General features: G+C 43.6%; 1 protein-coding gene across 1 annotated transcript in view; it reads right to left on the reverse strand.

The window, feature by feature from the left end:
• Positions 1–6725: 6725 nt before the first annotated feature.
• foxo1a (forkhead box O1 a) overlaps positions 6726–12836 on the reverse strand; it is a 28247-nt gene continuing 22136 nt past the window's right edge. Inside the window, exons 2-3 of the mRNA XM_030108321.1 lie at positions 11558–11749; positions 6726–10501 (exon numbers count right to left, since the gene is read on the reverse strand). Coding sequence (XP_029964181.1) covers positions 9302–10501; positions 11558–11749 — 1392 coding nt within the window. The 3' untranslated portion in view covers positions 6726–9301. The remainder of the gene's footprint in view (positions 10502–11557; positions 11750–12836) is intronic.

The raw sequence follows: 12836 nt of genomic DNA on the forward strand, positions 1-12836 counted from the left end.
TTTGGTTTTACTAAAAGCAACCAAACGGGCACTTGAGAGAACCAAAGAGAGAATATGACTAAATCAAAGAGAGCCTGGCAAAACCAGATGGCTATTTAAGTCAAACCGAGGGACACCAGGGAGGCGCATGGGAAGGTGGTGGACACAACTAACCACACGTAGGATTTCAGGAAGCACCATTCAGTAGGTAATTGAGATAACGCCTGGTCTCACCAAATGAAGAATTATAGGGAGTTGCTTCAAGAGCTCAGAGAAAAAAACCTCGAGTGACAAACCAGAGGTGGTAGTTTGGCTGTTTAAAGATGTGTGTGCACACTGATTGAGTGCTTGAGAATACCAGAAGGGTACTCGCATAATTTGGAAATGCGCATTGACCAATCAGTGTGACTCCTACAGCTACCAGGTCGACCCAGTACTTACACTAACTAATGGATGGGCTCCATATGGCAAGAGAAGGGCGGCTCTGGAATCACACTGAGGCACTGAGTGGACATGGAAGTTTATTTAACTAGCCCAATGAAAACGTGGATTTACCATAGAACTAGAAATGGAGTCCTCTTGGTAGCAAATTTAGGCCCAAATGACGTTGAAACATTCAGAATCAGATTGCTTCTCTAACTGAAGTGAGTACAATCCAGAACCTAAAAACTGCACATCATGGCTCATTTAGGTGGAAAATGCAAAGGTGGCGGGTTTCGTCTTTTCACAGCAGCATGTTCAAAACAATGACAGAAATTTTGAAAAAGACGTAGTTTCCCTGTTGGGTTGCTTGTGAGTTTGGTTGTTTATTTTTGCATCAAAAGCACAAACACATGCATGCAGAGAACAATACATTGTAAACATTAACAATGGTAAGTACACAGACAGTGAACAGCTATCACAGCAAGCTGAACTGTTATTTTGGGTGATTCTCAACGGTAAATCTCTCAAGTCCCAGAAGAATATCTTCAGAAATGTCATTTTCAGAAAGTTGCGTTTTCTCTCTTTTCCACTGAGACAGTTCAGATGCATCATGCAGCGATATCTGGCTCTGGGTCAAACGTGCCTTTGCACCATCCTGCAACCATGTGGACCTAACGAAACTTGCTGGTTGCCATGGGGAGTTGCTAATTTGCATTCAAGAAGACATGAAGTCCAGCCTGAAAGAATTCCTGTTGCGTCTGTGATGCTGTTGAGATTTATTCTTTGGCGTTTTGGCCCAAAGCGTGTAACTGACTTTTCATGATGACGGTTGAGGCTGTAATATTTGAAGAATGTGAAGGCTTTTGACAACTGTGCTGAAGTGCATAATAAGCATGACTTTCAAGTTATGCAATAAGAAAACTAAAGGACTGTAGTTTGTCCAAGTTTCCCAGATTTGCTATGCTTTGTTGCAGCAAAGTCTTTTCTTATCTGTGGGAAAATGTTTCCATCATTGGAAATACAACAGGAGTTAAAACAAGTGGAATGATGAACTGCCTGACACAGTAATATTATGTTGAGTTGTGCAGGGTCAATTCCCAGCATGCAGCAGTCAGGCAGGCTCTGGCGGTGCTGGTGGCCCCTGGGCCCTGTCATCCACATCGGCCCCACACTAGTTACATACAAACCCCTTTGCTGGAAGTCTTCTGGGCCCGGAGTCTCTGTGAGACTTATTTGTGTCACCAACAACGCCCTGAGGACTCACACCTACATACCCTCCTGCTGCGTGCTCAGGCCTGCTCGATTTCTCATGAAACAAATGTAGAAAAGTACAGTAGACACAAAACACTCTTGAAATTATGCTTTTAGGGTTTTCGTATTCACAGTTTGCATTAAAAGTACTGGATGATAACACTTTGAGAACACTGTGTTGCATGTAAATGTTCTTATATTCATGCGTGCCAGGGTGTGAAAAGTCCCAGAAGGCGTTTTTTTTTTATGACAGATTTGTCTGCTGGTCGCAGTGTTCCAGCTCTGAATTTTGTGTTTGCAAATCCTACTCAACAGTCCTGCTATGCATTGACAACTTTTTTTGTTGTTTTTTTTGCTTTAACTTCTAGATTTCATCTCAAAACAACAGCAAAATGAAGGAGAAGTTGGGAACTGAAGGGTTGTGGTGGAGGTGGAGGTGCAGGGGGGGGCTAAAGTAGGAAAACACACAGGGCAGCAGCAGCAGCGAGCGTGAACTCAGTGGCATAATACTACGTCCTCACACTACATCTGTGTCCTGACACGGCCCCAACCGTCTAACCGCATTTTGTCTTGTGGAGCCCAGGGGAGCATAAGGATAGCATATGCCTTTGGCAGGAGTCCACGCCCACATTCCTCAGCTATGTGCTCACAAGGGTTACTCTCTGCCTCCCCCCACTCCCCCCTCTCCCCCCCTCGCCGCCTTCCCACCCTCCCCTCCCACTTCGCTCTGACACCAAAAACTTGGCCCACATTGCTGTGCACTGTAAAGAAATGCTCCCACTACTTCTTTTCCCCCCGGACACTGGGGGAGGTGAAAACGTACAGAGTGGCACATTTCAGACTCAGCCCGGGCCATTCAGCCGCTTCTCGGTAAACTTCAATCCAGGTGGATTGCTTAGCTTTATTATTCTCCGCTCGCGCATAAATCTTCTTCGGTGTGAAATTCAGCTTTGTGGGAACAAATAAGGGGGGGGGAAGATTTAATGGCAAGAAAGAGAGCTGAATGCTCAAACAAGTATCGACTGCTCCTTCTTAGCAAGATTCTCACCCAGGACTTTTTTTTTTTTCTTTTATAAGACGAGTCCCCTGTGGCTCGTCAAGTTAAAGGTTATCTTTTACTTACAAGTCAAAGTCAAAGACGGTGGGGCCAGGGAGGCGGTGCAGTTTGCTGTCTGGGGTGACTGAGTTCAGTGGTAGGGGGGTGCACAGTGCGGAATGTGGCTGAAAGAAAAAGCCAGGAGGAATCATTATAGGGAAGAAATGAGACGCCAGAATGGAGAGCAGAAAGGTTTTTTTTTTTTTTTATAAAACAAGCTTCTGCACATGGCTTACATCTTCTGTTCTGGGATCTTTTATCCTCCTCTCACAATGTGTGTGGCTTCATTTTCTTTTTTTTGTAAAGAGCAGACACTGAATGGCTTTATTCACTGTGTGAACCTTTTCATTCTCAAAATGTGGGTTAATTTCTCATAATTTCATTTGCCTTTTCTTTTCGATGTCCTCAGCCTACGTGGCGTCAAATCCAGCTAATAACCTTCTGCGGCTTCACAGGCAGATGTGTCAAGTGCTTCTCCGGGAAATGTCAGTCGCCTTATTAGTTAGGTTGAAAATGTCACTCCTGACCAGAAAACCTGCTAATCACCTCCCGCCACGGTGTCATGTGATGAAAGGAAGAATGACCCGTGCATACACTCACATGAATTATTTTGCTCTGAGTGATCAGAAAACAAATCAAAATATTAATCTTTGGTTTCAACATGTTATTACACTCAGTGTAATCTGAAGGGTCTGATTTACAAACATCCTGCATAACTCCTGCTGAGCTGCTCTTTCAGTTTTCGAAGGGAATTTCGAAGAATGACACCACGAGTGAAAAACGCGGAAAAAAGGTACATTTAAGTGATGATTCTTGGGAGTTTTGACAATGTTTTCAGAAGAACAATCTGCTTGACTGTATTGTTTTCATGTTTACAAAAAAATTAAGTTGAAGGACGGTATCAAAAATTCTGGAGCCTTACAGGAAATTTATCAGTTTGCATGTTGTGCATGAGCTCTCTTCTCTCAGTACCCTGGTTTTCTCTCACATTACAAAAACATACATATTAGCTTAAACTGGTTCTTGTGTGTGGATGGATGGAAAGTTAACATTAAAAGTCAATAAAATCCAGTTTCCTGCAGAGGACTGGATGGATACGCCTCCCTCTGGTCAGCGTGTCCACCTTCTACTAGTCTGTTGTTATTGCAGGGAGGAATCCCTTCACAGTGACTAACCTTGACAGGACACAATCGAAGGATACATTAGTTAGTCATAAATAAACATCACTGTTCCCTAAGCTTTAAACCAACCAATGATCTGCAGATTTCATGTATTGTGCCGTTAAACAACCTCTGTACTTCATTAATTTCAAGGAGCATTCAATTCAATCACTGTTCCAAACGTAAGTTAAAGTAAACACAGCGTAAAAAGGAGGGTGAATGAAGTTTGGCTAAGAAAAAAGCAGTAAAATAAGTAAAGTGTATTGTTTTTTTCAGACTGTGCAAATAATGTTTTAAATCCTGATTTAGAAGAAGTGAGTGTGTCAGCAGACCTGTAAACACACCATTATAATAATGCAGCTTGCTGAAAATAAATGCACCAACAAGTTCCTCTGAATCTAGTTTGGCCAGAAATCTTTTTACTCCTTACAATGTTGTTCAGATAGTAGCGGATGAGCTGATTCTGTTATTGTCTTAATGTAGTCGTTGAATTTCCGGTCTGATTCCATCATTACCTCCAGACTTCTGGCTCAATTTGATGACATAAAGTCAAGATGGGTACTGACCTTTAACCTTTCTTCTTTGGGACGAAGTGACTGTTGGAGGTATGTACAGCAACACTTTGCCACTGCACATCGTTTGTGTTTGGAGCATAAAATAGGCCCCTATGCAGAGCACTTGAGTTGCGGGCAGGAGAGGGGGGGGGCGTGCGCACATAATCGAAGATGTTTTTATTCGAATCTAAACAACTATCCAATCTTGAATGTTTAAACAATGATGTCAGAAATTTCCTAGTTTAAAAAAGTAGCTTGTATTTGTCACAGACTGTTGCTGATAACTTCAGCGTCTCCTGCTTCACTCAGTAGAGTAAAACAAAAAAAAAATTAAACAATAAGCTGAATTATGAAATACCTGACAGTAGCAGCCTGGAGTTACTGTGGCTGTTGTCTTCAGTCACCAGCTTGTTACACAAACTTTCTTTTAAGACACATATAATAAATAATTATAATTCTGTATTGCCAACAATTTAGAACCATTTGAATGTTGTCAATGATCGCTTTTCCTTAGAAACGAACATATAGAAGCACCGATTGTGAGTATTTACAAATGTTTGACAAGATCTCTGATCTGAAAAGAGCTGGATTGTGACTTTGGAACCTGAACGCCTCACAGCTGAGCCACAGTCAGCTGCAGCTCCTTCACTCCTGAGCGCAACATGATGATCACTGAACAACAAGATGAAGATAAAACAGTAAGTAGAACAGTAAACAGCCACGATAAACTGAGAAATTAAACTTACCAGAACAATGTTCCCCTCGTTCTCTCCAAGCTGCCGCTATGCCGCTCAGACACTTCCTCTCAGAACTGAACTGTCCTCAATAACTACCTTTCCCGTTCTGTCCCAGACGCTCAGCGTTTAAATAGGTTGTTCACTGACGCAGAGGGTTTCAAGGTGTTTCACAGGTAATGAAGGTGATTTCTGAGGAGATGGGTTTACTGACAGGTTAATGGATGGTGCTACTACCTCCGTGAAGCAGGTGCCTCAGATTCTCAAAATCATCTGGTGGGCCAGATATTATTGTTTGGCCTGCGGGCCACCAGTTGCTGACTGCTGCTCTATGGTATTTAATAAGTATCAGTACTCATATTGACAGCTGAAAAAAGTAGTGTTGGTGCATTCTTAGTATTGTTGCTTTCTTCTTCTGTGGTAGTTTTTTTCTCTTACTGCCCCAAAAGTCCAAATAGGGTTTTACCAGCAAGTGCATCAACATTAAACAAGAAATCGAGAAATGACTATATATGGTGTCTTACCTAATAACGAACTAAACACATCAAAAACTTGTATTTAAATGAAGCTGAGCCTGAGCCACACAGAGTTAATCTCAGGGCATCAGCTTCAATCAAAGGTCTGTAGGCAATCATAGCATTAGTAGACAGGTAAACTAGTTCTGCATGACATTAATTAGACATGCAAAATGACCTAGGACAAATAAACAATTAAGATTATGATGTTGATATCTTTGTTTTCATACTTCCAAAATAACAGCGCTCTTTTCTTGTTGGATCTAAATAATGCTTGGGGTTATGGAGCCGTTTCCACTGAGACTTTATCACTTTTAGTAATTCGTCTTTGATTGCTGTGGTTCTGATTTTTGCCCTGTTGTCGCAACAGATGAATGGATGAATAATGAAGTAAAATCAGTTTTCAACACAATGTGGGATTCAAGTGTTCTTAACCTGCAGAGCAAGAAACGCACAATTAATTTAAACCTTTCATTTATTGTCATTCAGTCAGTTTATTGCTATGTGTATGCTGTGAACGCTGATATCACAATCTATGATATATATCATATGTTCTGGCATACACTATGTTCAAAAGCATATTATTACCAATCAGTGTTCATGTGGCAAAAGGTCTACACTGAAAACCCCTTCAAAAAAAATGTCAATGACAAGTCTGGCACATCTTTCTTTTTACACAGAAGTACATTTATTTAGGTCTTAATACATTAATATTGAACAAGTTACATATTCTCATTGATTGCAAATCACACAGCGAAATTCCAATTTATTCCTGTAAATCTGTATAAGGCAAATGTAACAGATCGTTCTTTTAAAATATCTGATGGGAACTCTCCCTCTTCTGATGAGGAGCCCTTGGTTATAAAATGTCAGTAAAAGTGCAATATCTAAATTGGTCCAGAATCTGCATTTTCAGCAGGAATTCTCTGACAAATAAATATTGTTGTTTTTTTTTTTTTCCATTTTAAAAATGCAATAAATTTTACAATTTTTTTTTCAGTAATTTGCTTTTCTGATACTATTTTCTAAAAACCTTAGCTGAATACAATAAAAACGACATTGTCAGTTTACAAAAGCTTTAGCGTATCAATCACTGCATTATCTATTTTCTAAATAAACTTCATTTTTATCCCCCATAGAACTATCTGGAACATAGAGTTTCGACAGCAACGACACCAGAACATCTCACAGCGCTATGTTACAATAAAATATCTCTGTTAAAAGTTCAAGAAAAAAAAAAAAAAACAGAAAATATAACAATAGCAACATAAAATTAAGGAATACAATGCATAGATTCAATCATTTAAAAATGTAGAGATATAATTTACTTAGTACAGCTCTTTAAGTTTTAGAGTGAACCTACACGGATTCATTACAGTTTATTGTGACTTGAGTGACCGGCACAATTTATTTTATATATATGAACATATCACATGATAGAAACGCTAAATATATATCACTTTGACTTCAGAGAAAGGCAGATTTTGGCTATAGTACACTGTGGCATGTTCGGGTGAGAAAAGGCAACACCTGGCAGCAGAGCCAAACAGCAGCAGCGTCTTGCACGGCTCCTCTGCCTTTTTTGAAATGTTACAAATTTACTTTAAATCTCTTAAAACCTGCTCACTCTGTAGTAGCTTTATTAATCATAATAATAAAAAAAAAAAATCTTTGTCAGTGGAGTCAGTTCGTTTGGCAGTCTGGAGTCTGCAGGTTTTTATTGGAACCGAGAAAATGTTAATTAAAGAGCTTCCCCCTGTGGTTTGAGGTGAATGCATTAGCTGTGTTGGTGTAAATAAAAATCTGCATACTCCGAGGACGCCCGGCCACGAAACACATGTTGCTTCTGGGTTAACTATACAATTAACAACCATCAAGAGGCAGTTTTTTTTCATATATATATTTTGTTAAATCTTCAAACTACTTGGTCTTGGAGCCGCTATGTTTGCAGCCATAAACTTGTGTAATAGCTTCGACTCTGCATAATAAATCACAGACAGGCTTCAAAGAGTTTGCGGTTTGTAAAGCAACTGAAGTGGGGAAAAACGTGTTAGAAAATGCAAATATACAAGCTAAGACAAGATCAGATACTTAACACTTAGTGGCGCGTTCTGGGGAAAGCTAAATAATGACAATTAGAACTTTAAAAAAAAAAGCGTTTAAAAATGACGATCGGCGCTGTCGAGTCACACGTTACCGTTACGTTTGAACAGACGTGACGGTAAGCAGAGGTAGGAGGGGCAGAGTGAAAGCGGTAAAGCTGTGACTCCACAGCATCAGAGGGCTCTTCTGAACAAATAAACACAAAAAAAAGACTCATTTTATACTAAATCTGAAGAAACAGCAAGCAAATAGAAAGAGATTCTGAAACCAAACGGGGGCTGCTGCTCCGTACTCAACCCGTCGACGGGTCTTCCTCAGCCGGATAGAACGTCTCTTATCCACCTCGTAACATTCACAGCGCCGAGAAGCATCCAGAAAACCTCAACAGCAACAATTCACACTCACTTTTTTTTCTTCTTCTGGAGGAAAGTGAACGCAGGGAATTGAAGAGTCCACTGTTCTGTTCCTTTAAGACTGCTTGGATTTGAGAATATTCCGGACCAGAGACATCTAACACTACAAAACCCTTCAAAACCTGCAGTCAAAATCTACTTTGTTAGGCACAATAAATAGGCCCCTGTGGTATTAAGGTTCAGAGTGACGAATGACGTCCGAGTGCAGGTTACGCACCAGCATAAATCTATGTTAACCACAAATAACTTACGTCTCAAATATATACTAAATCTAGTAAACATCTACTGTGACATTTTAATATACATTCGTAATGTATGTACAAGAAATCAGAAAGTGTCATTATCATTTTACAGCCTGATTGATCTTAAGAATCGGGTCCAGTTTTCCTCTGGGAGCTCATTTCCGCTGGCTTGATTTTTGCTTCCATTCTGTAAACACTATTTACAATCGTTAAAAATGCACAACGAGACCTGATTTTACAAACTCTATGATTACATTATGTACATTCAGGTAAGTACGTCATTATGTAACATCACTCGAGGATTCTTTTCTGAGAAATCTCCCACTTTTTTTTTTTTCTTCCTCCCCTCCATGCCACGCCACGCGTCCGCAGGCCGTGGTCAGGTGTGATAACTCCAACGTATAAAAACACGGTGGACAGCATGAGTTTGTGAACAGATTGTGCTGCAGCTGCTGATGAGATGTAGTTGGCAGTGTCACTCTTGCGAAAAAAGAAGAAGAAAAAGAAGAAAGAAACGACTACATTTAAGAGTGTGTAACCTGTGTGTGAGTAAACCAGAGAGGGCTGTTTCCGTTTGGCTCTTTTGTTAAGGCAAAATGTTTGGCACTTAAGTTTGTACAGACCTTTAATTCTAGATTTTAAAAATAATCCTGATTCTTCCTTCCAGGGCTCCAATGGTGATCTGTCCACGTTTTGTATGAAACAGGAATGTTGACGGCAGATTTTAGTCTCAGATGAGCTCTGATTGTGTGTGTTTTTTTTAATTTTTTTTTTTTATTTTCACCAAACAGCGGTATCAAGTGAGTGAAATAGAGACTTCTTCCTCCCCCTCTATCCTGACACCCAGCTGTGTGTGGTGGTCTTCACCCCGTGCGGGAAACCCTGCTGGGCCACCACCGGCTCAAAGTTGAAGTCCAGCGAGTCTCCATCCATCAGGGTGTCGTGCAGCACCGTCTCCATGTCGAACTCGAACTTCTCGATGGACATGTCGTCCAGGTCGCTGGGCAGTTTCTCCGGGTGCGTGGGCGGAGACAGGCCCGGCCGGCCGTACCCGTTGGTGTTGAGGGGGCAGAAGCCGCCGGGGATGCCCCCGGCATTGAGGTGGCCCGACAGGCCGTACGGCATCTGCATGGGGCTCTTGGTGGGGGGCAGGCGCGTGCCGCCGCCACCGCCGCCGCCGTTGTAGCTCAGGGACATGAGCAGACGGCCGTTCATGGCCGGGGACGGGGCCCGGGCTTGGCTGTGCACATTGTGCGGGTGGGGGTGAGAGAGGGCGTGCGGGTGGCTGTTCCCCCCGCCCATCAGTTTGACCGCGTGCTGCGTGCTGCTGTACGGCGGCAGCATGCAGCCCCCGCCGGGCTGCGGCGCCACGGCGTCCACCGGCGGCATGAGCTCGCCGTGCTGGTCTGTGTCCGAGGTCAGCAGCTCCTTCAGGAGCCCGGCGGTGCAGCCGTACTGCCCCATGGCCGGCCCGAAGCCCGGCTTGCTCTCCGACAGCGTCTGCAGCGGCATTGACGACAGGGCGTTCATCCCCGCCTGGCCGTACACGCACTTGTGGTAGTCCTGCTGGGACTGGGAGGCCATGCTGGGGGAGCTGTACGACGGGTACCCGGGGCTCGGCTGCATCATGGGGGAGGGGGAGGACTGCGAGGAGCCGGGCGTCGTTGCCCCGCCGCCGACCTGGGAGTTGTTGGGCGAGAGCAGGTTGAGGTTGTCCAGGAGGTTCTCCATCACGTTCTCCGTGCTGTGTCCGAGGGAGCCCGTCATCTCCGTGAGACTGGGCAGCGTGCCGGCCATCTTGGCCCCGGGCGGTCCCGGGTAGCCCATGTGCACGTCCCCCTCTCCGAGGTCGTCCTCGGGCATGAAGGGCGACAGGCGGCCGCTCAGGGTGCTGGCGTTGGAGCTGGTCCGCGGCCTGAAGCTGTTCCAGGCGTCGTAGTCGTCGTTGCTGTGGGAGTTGGGGCTGCCAGGCCACTTGGAGTAGGAGCCCGGGCTGTCTGCGCCGCCGTCAGGGCCGCCCTGCAGGGACAGCTGCGGGGAGACAGGAAGGCTCTCAGTGTGCCGACAAAACCATGTGCGCCAAAGACCCGCAGCTCAACATACACTCGAGGCAGAAACCAGTGGAAATTAAGCACAGATCTGAGCGACACTGAGAAAATGCCAAAAGACGTCTTCCAAAAATGTGTTTTCCATATTCACATTCGGTCTTCATCACATGATAATTTGATTTAGTGTAATTTAGAAAGCATTAAATCATCCATCTGTCTGTCCTCTGAGCCGCTCTGATCCAAGCTGACCACCCGTCCGTCACACACACGTTCACATCTACGGCGGTTCTGGAGCCACTAATGACCCTCAAATGCATGTTTTTGGACGGTGGGATGAATTCTGACGGAGCAGAAAGGCGCATCAACATACAGACATCAAGCTGTTTCCAATATCTGCTCTTCATTCTGAAAAAAATGTCTCATTATGGTTTACTTTGACAGGAAACTCTACTTTTGACAACTTTGGGATTTTCTATGATCTATTGCGTCCCCACAAGAAGATCCCAGACTGCAGGTAGAAAACTAAAGAAATAAAGCATTTCATGGATTGTATTTTAGATGTCACTTTAAGTAATTATGATAATTTTGTTTATACTGAATGGTGGAGAACTGTTTAGCACGTTGGAGTCAAAAGACATTCTAGTTCAGGGGTCACCAACAGTTCAATTTCCCCTTGAGTGGGCGAAATAGTGCAATATTGAATTTAAAATTTAAAGTTATTCTTTACTGTGGTTCAGAGTATATGTGAAGAAAATGTCTATATTTTCACAAACCCAAACAATTACCACCAAAAAGTACTAAAACCTCAACATGAAGCTAATTTTGATGAAACCTTCTGGTGGAAAATACAGTGAAATGTCCAAAAAGAATCTCCTGTAGTTGATGCATTATGCGTGTTTTCACAAGCTCAACCTGACAGCATGGCTGTTGCGGGTCGGTTTTGGCCCACGAGCCTTATTTTTGACATCTTTGATTTAGCATTCTCTACATCATGTGATTTCTAATTGGAGTTTGCATGTTCCCCCTGCGGCCGACGTACCTTTTTCTTGGCTGCTCTCCCTCTGCTCTTGGTGAACTTGCTGTTGTTGTCCATGGAGGCGGCCCGGCGCCGCGGGGACTTGCCGCTCTTGCCTCCCTCGGGGTTGAGCATCCACCACGAGCTCTTCCCGGTGCCCTCATTCTGGACGCGAACGAAGCGGCTGTGCAAGGAGAGGTTGTGTCTGATGGAGTTCTGCAAGGAAAGATAGACGAAAAGAGTAGAAGTGAGGATCTGCAGCTGCCCTTTCCCACAAAACACCTGGGTTCTGCTGTATCACACGAGTGCAAATCCATCGGTGCAGCTGGTTCTCATTCGAAAACACCACGCAGAAAGGCGAGATTTTTAAGGTCACTCAAACTAAACACACACACACACACACACACACACACACACACAATAAATCAATGCACATTTACTCCAGTTTATACAGAACAGAGGACAACTTTATTGTATGTAAGGGTTCAACGTCACAAAAAAAATAAATAAATAAAAAAATCACATTCCACCTGACTGTGCTCCTCTTTACACCGGCGCAGAATCAAAGGGAGGAAGCAGACTAATCTTTCCTCCTTACAGACACATTAATGCTGTGCTTCAACGTTGCTTAGTGACACCGCCAGTGGAAAAACTAATTTTTTTGTGCAGGAAGCTAGTGGAGCGTTATAAAAACAGGGCAAACAAAAGATGTTGAGCAAATGTCTGTCAAACCGCAGAAAGTGAGAGTCTTTCCCACTTTGCTGGAACTGCTTCTGGGGGATCACTGTTCCTCGGACAAATCGCACCCGGCTTGTTTTTTTTTTTAGCTTGTTATGATTTTGTTGCTGCTATTATTATCCCTAAGTGCAGCTAAAATGACCGCCCAGGCTTTAATGTGTAGTGATCCCAGTCCAGACGTTACTGTGCATGCGTAAAGCTTGTTGTTTTGGAAGAAATGCTGGAAGTCCCGGCACACACACACACACACACACACACACACACACACACACACACACACACACACACACACACACACACACACACACACACACACACACACACACACACACACACACACACACACATGCACGCACAGCTTAGCATGCATAGTGGCTAACGTCATCAAGCCTGTTCCTGCTGTGACTCACCACTTCACATCTGGTTCACAGTCTGCCCTCTGTGCTTCCTTCACCTCTGCTTCTCCTCCTCATCTCAACCCTCTCAGCCTGAAGTCTTCAATCTGGTCCCAATCTGAGCTTCTCATTCAATCAGGAATATTCACTCCAAGTTTTTTTTTGTTTTG

Source organism: Salarias fasciatus, chromosome 14 (assembly GCF_902148845.1).
Source record: "Salarias fasciatus chromosome 14, fSalaFa1.1, whole genome shotgun sequence".
In the NCBI taxonomy this organism is placed as follows: Eukaryota; Metazoa; Chordata; class Actinopteri; order Blenniiformes; family Blenniidae; genus Salarias; species Salarias fasciatus.